Source organism: Calliphora vicina, chromosome 1 (assembly GCF_958450345.1).
Source record: "Calliphora vicina chromosome 1, idCalVici1.1, whole genome shotgun sequence".
Lineage (NCBI taxonomy): Eukaryota > Metazoa > Arthropoda > Insecta > Diptera > Calliphoridae > Calliphora > Calliphora vicina.
The window spans coordinates 148,912,817-148,927,033 of NC_088780.1; the positions used below are offsets into that span (position 1 = coordinate 148,912,817).

General features: G+C 29.9%; 2 protein-coding genes across 6 annotated transcripts in view; one reads left to right on the forward strand and one right to left on the reverse strand.

The window, feature by feature from the left end:
• twin (CCR4-NOT transcription complex subunit 6-like twin) overlaps positions 1 to 5,899 on the forward strand; it is an 86,160-nt gene extending 80,261 nt beyond the window's left edge. For all 5 annotated transcript variants that reach the window (XM_065516116.1, XM_065516113.1, XM_065516117.1 and 2 more), the window contains 3 exons: positions 1,028 to 1,096; positions 2,845 to 3,157; positions 3,239 to 5,899. In XM_065516116.1, coding sequence (XP_065372188.1) covers positions 1,028 to 1,096; positions 2,845 to 3,157; positions 3,239 to 4,016 — 1,160 coding nt within the window. In that variant the 3' untranslated portion in view covers positions 4,017 to 5,899. The remainder of the gene's footprint in view (positions 1 to 1,027; positions 1,097 to 2,844; positions 3,158 to 3,238) is intronic.
• A 4,449-nt stretch (positions 5,900 to 10,348) lies between these two features.
• Positions 10,349 to 13,972, reverse strand: LOC135964057 (NFX1-type zinc finger-containing protein 1). Its single transcript, XM_065516118.1, has 4 exons — positions 13,748 to 13,972; positions 12,644 to 13,686; positions 11,106 to 12,455; positions 10,349 to 11,036 (listed from the first exon to the last, which is right to left on the reverse strand). The coding sequence occupies exons 1-4, from the start codon at positions 13,872 to 13,874 to the stop codon at positions 10,746 to 10,748; spliced, it is 2,811 nt and encodes a 936-aa protein (XP_065372190.1). The 5' UTR covers positions 13,875 to 13,972; the 3' UTR covers positions 10,349 to 10,745.
• Positions 13,973 to 14,217: the final 245 nt, after the last annotated feature.

Sequence of the window (14,217 nt, forward strand, 5' to 3'; positions counted from 1 at the left end):
CGTAACGTAGAAGAAGCAAAAAACGATATAAAATGAAAACTACTTGAGATATTGAAACAAAATTTTCAAATCTGAATTACAATGAAACTAGAAATTAAATTTGAAAAATATTAGGAAACTAATTAAAATAACTTCCAATACTATTTATTAATTAATTACTCAAAACGTATACGTTATCGTGCAATTGATTATTTTTGATAGTAAAAGTTTAAAATTTTGTACACATGTAATTATGATGTAGAGAATAGTAATCGATAATAAAATCAATTTTGAATTTTCAATGATACGTTATTTTGCATTTTAGGTGCGATATGTAGTGTGTTTGTTAATACAAATGAATGTAGTATGTTATGTTGTGCTTAGTTCTTTCTTTACTATGAAAATTATCATCATCTGTTTGGCAAAGCATGCAAAACATCAGCCGTGTGTTTGTTTTCTTTTACTTTTTGTTTAATTTCATTTAAAATCGTGTCCAATTTTTTAAAGTTAAACTTTTAAAGTGACAATCCTCATTTACTACGATGCGTTTACTGATTTGTTTTTGTTTTTATTTCGAAATCTGTAGTTAAGTGGTTGTAGTTGCTGTTGTTGTTATTGTTTTTGCTTTCAATTTTTTACATTTTAGCGACACGGAAGTAATTTGTGGGTTACTTTCACCGTATGTTTTATAAGTATGTAAGTACCTAAAAATACACCTTGAATTTAGCAAACATCATTGCAACAATTGCACTTTTTGTTTACAATTTGTATTTTCATGATTTTGAAATTGTGAAGCAAAGTTTTTACACGAAATATAGTAGTTTTCTTTTATATTAAGTTACAGATTTTCTAAAGGATATTGTTTAGATATTAGTGGTTCCTTTGGGACTATATACTTCTTGTACAAGTTGCAGTTTTTAACAGAAAAGTATTTTGATATTGAAAAGTTTCCTTTTTCTTTTTTTACACACATATTTTTGAATAAAAAATTATCAACAATATTTTTAAAATTTAACTAATTAACAAATATTTTTGCTTTTATTTTTAGTTTCCGTAACACCACCACCTCAGCGGCCATGGATACCATTGGCGAAGCCTAACAAATCTAGACCAGCCTGTAAGTATTTAATTTTATTTGGGAAATAATGGATAAATCTTAATATAATTTCACACAGACAGTGTTGAGGTGTTTTTGTATTTACATGGGTTCGTAGTTGGAGAGGCCAGTGCGCGGCATCGCAAAGTTGCTTTATATAGGGCCTTCCAAAAATATTTTTTTTTATTTTGCTCGCACTTACGTTAAGTTTTCTTTCAGAATATGTACGAGCCCGAAGTATTTTTTTTTTCTATAGGGAAGATCCATGTGAAAGCGGAAAGCAGTCGGATGGTTAATGAAATTTACCACATACATAATTGGGGTATTCACACGGTCTCCTATTAGTCATATTGTCATAATGTCCTAATATATTATAACAGTTGTTGTTGTGTTTTAAACAAAAAAAGTATTATTTTATGACAAAACAATAAACATAGTTCAAAAAGTCTTATTAGTTTAGAACTTTTTTGTTTCAAACACAACAAAAATTTGATTAAACTATAATAATATATTAGGACATTATGACAATACGACCAAATAGTAGACCGTGTGAATACCCCAAATATATCCAATATGTTTCTCATATCAAAATGAAAACTCATTGAAAAATTTGTTAAAATTGTATAAAATTATATACACATAATTGCCAAAATTAATAAAGAACATGATATGAGGCACCTAAACTCTTTACTATATTCGTGCAAAATAATTTCGATGGAGACTCGATTAGTTCTGGAGTTATAAAGAAAAACGTTATAAAAAGTACGTTTTTTCATATAAAAATTTAAGCACCTATGTATGTTTTACCATATAAATTTAAATTGATTCAATTGTGTTCTGTTTTTTATTTGCTTAAATTTTTATATGAATTTATATGAAATACTTTTAATAACGTTTTTCTTTATAACTCCTCAACTAATCGAAACTCCATCGAAATTATTTTACACGAATATATTGGAGCGTTTAGGTGTCCTCATACCATGTTTTTTTTGGAATTTTCAACACCGCGTAGGATTTGTGTAACTTTTTGGATGTGTGTAACTTTTTATAGGGACCTGTGTGGAACTTTTTTCCATTTTATTTAAAATTTTATCAGATTTATCCGCCCAAATTTTTTTTAAATAATTCTTCAACTTTAATATCTCTTAAACTAAAAGACATAATCCACACAAGTAAAGCTGGGTTTCCGCATACACCGTAATCGGCGCCGATAACGAAAATTGAAACTGAAAAACGCTGGTGTTCGTCACCGTCTCGTTTCTGAATTGTTTTCGTTTCAGTTGGGTGCTTTGCGGAATAAAACAGAAACGAAATTATTTTTTAATTTGGATGTCGCACATTAAATAGAATTTCATTATTTTTGACAAAATCTATTATCTTCCAATAAAGAAAATTACTGATCGGTGCCGTTTCGTTTCCAATTTTCGTTGCCGATTTCTGAAACGAACTTTTTTCGGTGCAAATGTATGGAATTTCGTTTTCGGTGCCGATTACGGTGTATGCGGAAACGTAGCTTAAGCAAACATATTTTTTTAACTTAAACTTTTGGTAATTTTTTAATACAAAATTTGAGGCCCGTCCACTAACCCCCTATTAAAACTACGAATACATGCAAATACAAATCAACTCAAACACACCTTATTTAACAGACTGAAATTTCATTATGATATCTCCAATCGTTCAAAAGCTACCTAATTATTTGTAAAATAAAAAATGTGAAACCTCAAAGAATATTTAACTAAAATATAAATTCCTTCCATTCTATTTAGGCATTTTTACCGTCATGTGTTACAATGTTTTATGCGATAAATATGCCACCCGTCAAATGTATGGCTATTGCCCATCGTGGGCCCTTAGCTGGGAATATAGGAAAAAGGCCATACTCGATGAGATACGTCATTATTCGGCTGACATAATAAGTCTACAGGAAATTGAAACGGAACAGTTTTACAATTTCTTTTTGCCCGAATTAAAGAATGACGGTTATGAGGGCATATTCTCACCCAAGTCACGAGCCAAAACAATGTCCGAGATGGAACGTAAATATGTGGATGGCTGCGCTATTTTCTTTAGAGCCTCAAAGTATGCATTACATTTTTATTATTATTATTATCTTCTAGTGGATTATATGTTTATAATATTACTCTTGTTTTTATTTTATAGATTTTCTCTTATTAAAGAGCACTTGATTGAATTCAATCAACTGGCTATGGCCAATGCTGAGGGTTCGGACAACATGTTGAATCGTGTTATGCCCAAGGACAATATCGGTTTAGCCGCTTTACTTAAGGTTAAAGAAACTGCCTGGGATCCCGTTACCGAAGTAACGCAAATATCTCAAGCTCTGTTGGTGTGCACCGCTCACATTCACTGGGATCCAGAATTTTGCGATGTGAAACTTATACAGACCATGATGTTAAGCAATGAAATAAAATCAATTATAGACGAGGCTAGTCACAGTTTTAGGCCTGGCCATAAGAATGACTCAAATAGTGTTCAACTATTGTTGTGTGGTGATTTTAATTCGTTGCCTGATTCTGGTGTTATTGAGTTTTTGAGCAAAGGACGCGTTCACATGGACCATTGTGACTTTAAGGATATGGGCTACAAGGCATGTCTACAACGTTTACTCTCCAATGACACGGCTGAGTTTACGCATTCCTTTAAACTGGCCTCCGCCTACAGTGAGGACATAATGCCGCACACTAATTATACGTTCGATTTTAAGGGCATTATTGACTATATATTCTATACCAAAACAGGCATGGTACCGTTGGGCCTTTTGGGGCCCATCTCCAACGAATGGTTGCGAGAAAATAAAGTCGTGGGCTGTCCACACCCGCATATACCCTCCGATCATTTTCCATTGCTGGTGGAATTGGAACTAATGCATACGGCTAGCCAACAAGCCCCACCAAATGGCCTCATTAGTAGACGGTAGCAATAAAACGTCCCTACAAAGACAACGTCATCATCCCAAAGAAACCTCTTAATATCTCTACTATTACTACTACTACTACTGCTGCTGCTACTACTACAACAACTACTGCAACTACAACTGTGTTTAGAGTTAAGAAGAAGAAGAAGGAGAAGAAGAAGTAGGAGAAGAGGTTTTCATAAAATTTATGCTGCCGTTGTCAATATACAATATAAAATCATTGTCTTAGTTGTCGTCGTCGCCGTCATAGTTGTCATCATCGCCGCCACATCGGTAGTATCTGTCGTCGTCGTTGTTTTCATCATACAACCAACAACAACAAAAACAAATACAACCACCAACACAAGGACCACAAGAACAATCTTCAACAAACTGATGTCATGATCATAAATGAATAATTTATTTCTTAAGTTTTAAAACAAATTCAACAACACAACAACAAAAAACTAATAAGTAGAAATTATTTCTTTTTTTATTTTTAATGTTTCTTTTCCCTACTATATCTCTATCATCCCTCATCCAGCTATTCAATATTTAGTTTCAGATTTTTTACTGCATATCGATCGCTGCTATATGTCTATATGTATTTTACTTTCAAAATTTAAATGTATAAAATTATATTCTTCATGGGAAAACAAGATGAACTTGAGATTCAAAATTTTAATAGCTTTAGTTTTATATACCAAATTCGAAGTTGATTTTCGAATTTTCTTTATATGTGTATGAATTCTGCGAATTAGTAGTAGTTCACGTACAAAAATCTCTGCTGAAGTTATTTTGTTGTAAAAATTTAATATAATTTCAAATCATTTAACTTTGCTCACGTAAAGTAGAGCTTCTCTTACTGTTTAATATTTTTATTGCAAAACTTCTTATTAAGATTTTAAAGCTTAAATTAATGTTATAGATTTGAATTTCACATACATTAATTAAGAATAAAAAATTTGCTTGTTAAGTAATCTAAATTTCCCACTCTAATATTTTCACTCTTTAAACTCATCTTTTTTTATACTGCAATATTTCTATAATATGTTCTCTACCTCCCCTCCAACTATTACAATAATTTTACAATTTATACTTGATAAAATTTGCCTGCATATATATTAATATAAAGCAATATACACTTTCTTTTCGACAAGCGTTCATAATACAACGTCAAAACCAAAATACCAAACAAATTGAAAATCAAGTTAACTTCCCATTAACAAAACAAAAGATTTAAAAAAAAACAACCTGACACGCACACATTTTATTTTAATATTTTTATAATTTTTTAAAAAAACGAATATTTGATTTTCCAAAAGTTTTTATAGATACTCCTAAAGAACTGCTTGGCTTATCTACAAATATTTTTTTTATTAGAAATTTTCTTTAATTTTAAAATAATTTCTTTTAAAAGAAACTTAAAAAATTATTGTAATATTAAGTTTTAAAATAGTAATCATACATACATACACACACACACTCTAAAATTAATTTAATATTTTTTTTAATTTAAATAAAGTGTAATTTATATTAATTTGTTTAAATTAGTTTGCTTTTTTAAAAAAAAAACACAAAGACATTATTTTGTATACATCCTACAACAATATATCTCTCCCTACCTCTCTCATTGTATCCCAAAACCTTTTCCTCAACTCCCTTCCCCCTGTCATACAATATTGTTTCTTAATATTTTTTTTAGTTTTTAAGTAATAAATAAATAATTTATACATTGTAAAATATGCACTTTAAACAAAAAAACAAATTTAACAAATTTATAGAAAATATATCATAAGATCTATAAAGAATCAAACACAACAACAAACAAAAAAACAAGAAACGTCTCTTAACATTAAAAATTAAAAACTTAAACAAAAAAAAAAACAAGCATTAAAAATTTTAAATATTTTGTTTTATTCATTTTTTTTACATGACTTTCAAAGTTTTCTTTTTAAGGATATCGTTTTGGTTGTTTTCCTCTTCTAGCATATTAAAAAAAATAATAATAAAGAAAAAGAAAAACAAAATCATATTAAAAATTTTAGCGTATTTTTATATAGTATTACAAACAAATAAAGAAAAAACGTTAAATATGAAAAAAGTTTAATAAAATAAAAAGAAATTCGATTAATATAAACAAAAATAATTATCAAATTAATTTAAAACAAAAATAAAATAATAACAATTAAAAGAAATATGACTATAAAAATATAATTCTATTGGCAATGTTAATCGCAATATTAATTAATATAATATGCTGTTTTTATTGAACAAACGATACTAGTGCTATATTCTGATTTTTCAAATGTTATATATCCTTCACCTTGGTATATATCATATTTTTTTTTTGTTGAATGATTTTGAGGAATGATTTAGGTCCTAAAAAATTTTGATGTACAGGGTTGTCCAAATACAAATATCTTTTTAAATCATGTGTTATTTTGACACTGATAGATTTTTTCTATTCGAAATATTGACCATCATACCTCCGCGTTCAAAATCAGTCTACGCTTATTGCAAACTTTTTTCTAAATTATGTGCTGTATTGCCCAAACTGTGTATTTGATGAAAATAAGATGTTGGTCGAAATTAAGCACCCATCGCAAGTTCGTGAGGCAGCACTCAATCGTATGGTGCGTACCGATGATAATGTGGCTGCTGTGGCCGAAAGTTACTATATTTGCTAAAGCTCCATTATCTACTCAACTCAAAAATTTCGAAATAGTAATATAGCCCAATTATGAATAAAAATTCCCCGGGAGTTTTCCCCTTTTCTCATTTTTCCTATTCAAATTCAATGGGAAAAAAAACTCCCGCGGAATTTTTTATTCATAATTGGGCTGATAATGAGTTGAAAACGCTAGCCGATATCACTAGGGAAATGGATAAAGAACCCATGTTAGCTACCTTCAAACGATTGGTCGGCTCGTTGTTGTTATTGTAGCAGCATAAACAGTTTTACAATATTCAATTAGAGAGTTCTGCATGTTGATCAAGTCCAAGGAATATGTACTTCGACCGGATGAGTCCATAAATCCGTAGGACGCAGTGAAGTAGGGTTGGCTAAACAGTTGAATATGTGGAGGGTGTCATGAGGAACCTGGGGGTTATTATGTAATTCGATTCGAAACGAAACACTTTCGAAATGCAATGTATAAAGCATCCGAACGAATTTCTTTTCGAAACGAGTTACATAATTACGCTTCAGAATCTTCCAGCTTCTGATATCGATATCCTGCTACTGCGGAATTGATGGCTTCCCTGTGAATGTCGTTCAAAGCTGTCATATACGAACGGCGATCAAATGGATCCTGCACATACCTCTGTATGGTCGGCTAGTAGTCAATTACTCTGGTCACTTGTTGATTGATATCCCGTGGTAATATGTGAAGATACAAAAGCTTTGCCTTAACGATCGGCGTTCATAAATGTTTGTTTTATCACATTTAAGATGTAAAATGTTTATTAGTCAAAGGTCTCCATTAAAATCCCAAATATTGAACTGTCCAGCCAATCCTGCTTCGATACGTCCTGTGGATTTATGTTCAAACCCGGCATAAGCAGCTCAATTCATTGGACTTGACCTAAATGCATAATCTCCAGAAAAACTGTATATTAAACAACAATTTAATATGGTTGAATGCCAAGTTCGTTTCATTAATACTCAACATTAAACATATCAAGACTTGGTCAATCGTGATTCAAACGATTTCCCAGCAGTGAAGGAAAACAAAACCACAGCAAAGATAACAACTAAACTAATAAACATGATTTCAACCGGGAAACATAAATCAAAGGATTAATCAGTAATATCAGTATGTAATCAGACATTTAATTTATTAAAAATTTTTGATAAAGTATTGAACTTGAAAATAGCATTCAACTATATCGATATATCCAAGAATTTTCTAGATGTCCTAGTTATAATTAATTCATCATATTCCAAAATAAGTTTGAAATCTATTCATACAATAAACATCTTCTAAATAGGACGATCTTGAATACATCGAATCCATTGTGAAAACAGATTATTTTTTATGGTCCGAACTCCTAAAAAATAAATGAACACCTCTGCATATATTTACTTGAAAAAATCAAAATAATACCAAAAAAACAATATGTAGATAAATAATCAAAAGTCGATATTTGGAAATAAAACAAACTGGACGAATTTTAAATAATAATTTATTGTGCAACATATTAGTTTTATCTTTTAGGCAATAATAAATCTGCGCTTTTCCTAGTTCTATATTTTAACCCTGTTTTACCATAATCTGCTTTAATCCTTACAAGGCTAATCAAAAATAATAACAATTTTAATCAATCTATAAAAATGTATCGTTTGTTTTGTAAAAACCAGCATTGAGTCAACATTTTTTTTTTAATTTTTATCTATTTGCAATATGTGTGTAAAATGTATAATATAAAATTGGCTTTTTAACTAATATGTTATCTAGAATATTAGACAATGTTTACAAAGCGTTTTTTTAAAAAAAAAATATTTTCCGTCCAAGTTGACTGGCCTGCACTACAAGTATTCGTAATTCTCGAAATTTTTTATCAACTTTTCTGTACATAATAATAATACAATCAACATTTTAGTACAACAATCAACATTAATTCATGAATCAACAAAGTAAAAATTGGTATGTATGTACATATTTAATATTTCTATTTTTTTTATTTTAATTTGTTTTTAAAACGCAATTAAATCTAAAACTCGTGCCTACAACTTACTGTGACTGAAAAATGGAATTCATTTATATTCATAAAGTCACCAGGAAACTATGCTGTAAAAACCGAAAAATATGCTCATAAAAATGTTAAAGCCAAAAAATCCTTTTTTTTAAAACTCAATACCATTTCTTTAACAACAAAAATTGCAATTTTTGTTCAATTTTTCCAGTAGTAAAATTGATTTTTCAAATAATTACTGATCTTTTGCTTAAGTACTGAAAAGAGTACATTATCCAAAGCAATACAAAGTTATTCTTAAAATTTACATCCAATATTTTTAAAGAACTTTCGGATGAACAGATTTTTCCAAGATAACTGCGTTTCAAATTCTAACAATAAAATTTGTCGTATTATTGGCAGTCGCTACTGATATCCATATTCGTATTTTCCTAGAAGTTTCCCTATCGATTGTTTAGATAATGTGTAATATGAAAAATAGTATTTGGGAAAATTCAATAATAAAAAACAATTTTCGGCTGTACCGAACCGTATATTCCATCACCTAAGTATATTTTAAGATAAAGATTAAAAAAATTTTTTTGCTGAAACATTTAAAGAAAAACTTTTTTTGCTGAAAAAATATGTGATAAAAATAATAAATATAAAATTATAAAAATATATACAAATAGGGCAAATATGACATAAATATGCTGTAATAAGTAATATTTGCAAAAATATGCTATAAAGTGCAAAATATGGAAAAATATGTTCCGAAATGGACAAATACCTTAAACACTGACATATAGGATAAAACATGCATTTGCATGATTCTGGCTTCCCTGGTCATCATCTATTACGAGCTTCGTTCTAGAAATAACAATCTACTTATAACTTTATACAGGAAGTCGAAATTCTCGAATTGAGTTTTGCTTGATACTCCGCCATGTATCTAAGTATAATTTATAGGTTATGTATCCAAAACGAAAGCATGTGGGCAATGCCAACTTCTAATAACCATAACGAGGTATAATTAGACGACGCCAATCATTTACTAATACGAGACTGAGCTGGAAAAATCTCTCGTAGGCAGCGGTAATAGCAATGATGAGGGAGCAGAATTACGACTGCTGTATACCTCATTTCTTATTCGAAAAAACCAATGGTTTAATTTAGTATTGAAATTAAGAACCATAAACTAGAGCTTTGAATTCCATAAAACTATTCCCAATAAACCAGTTCTTTAGATTCAATCAAAGGCTTTTAATATAAGAGCATTCATTCATGGTTATATATCAATATATCCGCTATAGTCAAAATTTGGTTGCTATTTAAAATCGAGAAAATCAGCTCATACATGACTAAGCGATTTCCACGATTTTTTCCACATTTTTTTTTAATTTTGTGAAATATTTTTTGGACAATTTTGTTGATTTTCTTATTTTTTGGATTATTTGATTAACTTTAATTCACATGTTCTAAAATAAACATTTCACTTGGCGTTGAAAATTATTTATGAAATTATTATTCATTAAGCTAAAGTGATGTATGTTACGAAATTTCTAAATATCAATTCTATCAAATCAAACTCAAAAGTGCATGGAATGCATTGTAAATATTGTCTATTTTAATAAAACAATTAATTATAAAACATTTTAAAGAGAAAAAAAACCGTTAAATTTGTTCAAGTAATTTTTATTCTTTAATAAATAAGGAGACGAAACTTAAATAAATACAAAATATTTGTTTTTTCTTTTCACATTTTTAATTTAAAAAAAAAGTATTGTAGTTTACAAACAAACAAAATACGTTTACAAAAAATAAAAAAGTATATATTAAAATAATAATAAAACAAAACTGAAATAATAAAATAAATACAAATTAGTTTTTTTTTCCTCGTAAAGAAATAATTTTATAAATCAAATATAAAAAAGGAATCCAGGTTTTAAAAACATAAAATACATATGCATAATTTTTAGCGTTTTCAATATATAAATTGAAACTGTTTTTACTTAGGCTAGTATATATTAAAAAAAGATCGGTTATGCTTATTTTATTCTTATTGTTTTTGGTTAATTAGGCCTCTATGGGGAACTTGGGGCCCATTGCATTTTGTTGTAATAATTTCTCTTGAATTTGCAACCATGTACTGCTGCATTGACTTAGTAATTGTAGATTTCCAATGATATACATGCCATGTTTGGCACGTGACAATGCTACACATATGCGATTTGCTTGTTTCAGAAAACCAATTTGTGGTATTGTGTTGTTGCGTACCAGTGAAAGCAATATAATATTACATTCCAGGCCTTGGAAACTGTCCACTGTAGACGCTTTCAAGGAGTTGAGAGAGGGATATTTTTGCAACTGAAATAAATAATAGAAAATATTTATTTGGTAAATATAACATTTTGTTAACAAAAAATTAGTTTTTACCTGTTTCTTGATCAAATCCACTTGTTTGGCATAAGGACTGAGTATGTGAACATCCTCCGGTGCATATGCAGCATTCTCAATTAAATGCAATGACAAATTTATAATTTCCTCCACTTCAAAAGGGTTATACAATGATGAATCATATTGGGTTTTTGCCTCTTTCATGTTGTGAGTCATAAAATAGAGATTTGCGGACATTTTACGAATATCAGGATATTGTGTGACCGAAACATCACTACTCAAATCTTTATAAATTGTATTACACAATAGATCGGCTATTTTTGGATGCATACGATATTGAGTTTTCAATTGTATGGGTGTAGTTTGTTTAGTAAATATCCTTTCAAATAACGAGATATTCATATGGGAATATTGCTGCAGTTGGTAGCTAGAACTATAGGGCTGCAGCTGTTGATGATCACCAATCATTATAACATGTTGAGTGTAGGGTGTCAAACACGCCACAACATGAGATTCCAAAATTTCTGCTGCTTCTTCGAAAATAACGATTTTACTTTTTAACAAACGAAATAGAAAATTAGTTTTGGCCGCACAAGTGGTTGTGAGAGCTATAATTGATTTCTCCTTGGCCACATAAAACTGAAACATGATTCTAATGGTTTGCAATTTTTCAGTAACTTCGGCCAATTCACGCTGGGCCTTCAAAATCTCTTGGTATGTATCGTCAGTGCCGTCGAATTCTTTGTGTTTTAATTGTAAATTTTGAAATTTATTTTTAAATTCTATATTTATCAAATAATACAGTCTCTTTAATTTGGGATTAATTTGCGCATGTTCCACCACATCTTTAATATTGTACTTCGCAATGGCAGGATCTCTAGACTGACTACCAAATCGTACAATTTTATCGGTATATTCGGAAAGTTTAATTAAAAACTTATCCAATGATTCGTTGGTGTAAGTTATTAATACCAAAGGTGTTTCAGCATTTTCCATTAAAGTTTTTACCATTTGTACAGATAGATAAGTTTTACCAGTACCCGGCGGTCCCTGTATGAGGGTAAATTCTTGTCTTAAAGCTTTTCCAAAAGCCTGCAATTGTGAATCATTTAAACCCATAACATTTTGTGGTGGTTCTTCGTTGAGTGGTTTGAATGTTTGTCCATAACATTGATATACTGTGTTCTCATTTAAATATGATGGTATCTTGTCAAGGGGATTTTCCACATCCACAATGTAGTTCTTCATGGGAAAATTGGTGATGGTGCAGTTTTTTAAATAGTTGAAAACATTGTGATATGGTTCAAAAAATGCTGGTGTCTCAAACATCAATAATTTACGATTGTAGATGTTGCCAATGTTGTATTGGCGTACGATTTCGATACCAATCTGAAAGAGTATAGATACACAATTTAAATCAAATTTTTGTTTGCAAAAAATTAGATTTTTGTTGAAAACATTAAACATTGTATTAATTTTGATAAAAAAGCTTTTTGGAACAAGATTTTGGAAATTTCTTTTTTTGTCAATATTATTAAACTTTTCGTTAAGCTGATAGATATAATTTTAATACTTACAAATCCTTCCTTCATACACTCATGACTCGTGTACGTAACCGTGGCCAATATTAAATTGTCGAAATTATAACTGGTACTAAAACATAGCAAAGCGCCAGATTTAATTTTTCTCAACTTCTCCTGCAATTGATACGGCATCTGGACATCCTCAGTGTCCATATTTCTGCGCGAACCCAAAACATCTACGAATACCAACTCATGGCGATAGGCATCCAAAAATTGTTCATTCAAAACTATTAAAACATTTTCAAAAACATAAAAATTGTCTGGTAATTCAGTCGTATTACGTTTGTTTCTCAACAAACCAACGCAGTCTTTTAGGGGCAATAGAAAGTCTTGTTTAAGAAAACGTAAATGTTTCGACAAATACTCTTGAACACTCTGTTGTGAGGTTGTTTGATTGTTTTCTAGGGCGTTATTAAAGGCTTGATCTTTTGTTAAATCGTCTAAGGTGGGATATATTTCTAGATTGTGTTCAGTGGACTGCTGAACTTTGAGGGCTTGTTCTAGATTCTCCTTAAATTGAACAAGTATTTTTTTCTTTTTTATGGTAGGATTATCCGTTTGTTCCAAAATGGTTAATAGGTCCTTTAACAACATATGACATTTATCCTCCTTGCTATAGAGTTTAAATGACTGTAATATCAATAATTCCATGTTATTTAAAAACTCAATCATCTCTTCTTCCTTCAGCCACATATCTTTAAAGCGTTTGCACATTAATTTGGCCACCAGCAAGCGATATTGTTCCTGCAAGTTGCCATTAAGTGTAAAACTCTTTAGCAGATTCTTATGAAATCCCGGCAATTCTAGCCGACATATAGTAGATAAAACCGCAGTATAAAGTATAACTTTCTCTTGGCTATCGTTTAAGTAAATTTGATCTGTATAGAAATCATACTCCACGGTGGATGCATATAAGAAAATATCCAGCGGTGTCATATTAGACAATTTTCTTAAATCGGTTATTTTAAGTTTGTTTTTCTTAGCATCTCCCGTGGACTGTGCTGCTGCTTTAATTGTCAGTTCTTTGATATAATCATCTGCAAAGGAAAATGTTTTAGTTCATTTTGACGGTAATTCCAAAAGGTGTCTACGTTTTACCTATAGTATTTGTTGTTGTCTTTATATATTCAGTATTTGCTTGTTGTTTGGTTTTTAGAGTTTTTTGCACATCTTTAATAAGTTCATCATCGTCTTTGTCGAACCAATCACAATCGGAGTCAGACATGTTACAATGAATAATTTTTTACTTTGAAAATCTATAAAAATAACTTGGTATAATACGGTGTTAAACGATTTTCCCGGAGGATTTTTATTTTTGTTTTGATTACTTGTTTCTTTTTTAATAAACTGTTGTGCCTGGCAATGCCATTTAGAACAGCTGTGCAGTAGTATCAGCTTAGCGTTTGCTGCAGTATTTCTAGTGTTTTTTCAACGCCTACATATTTTCGAATACAAATCAGTCTTTGATATCGTCAGTAATGTGGGAATGTGTTGTTAAATATCGATACTGTTTTGACATTTCGTATTTTAAATAATACAATATAAACTAAAATTTAAACTTTTTTATA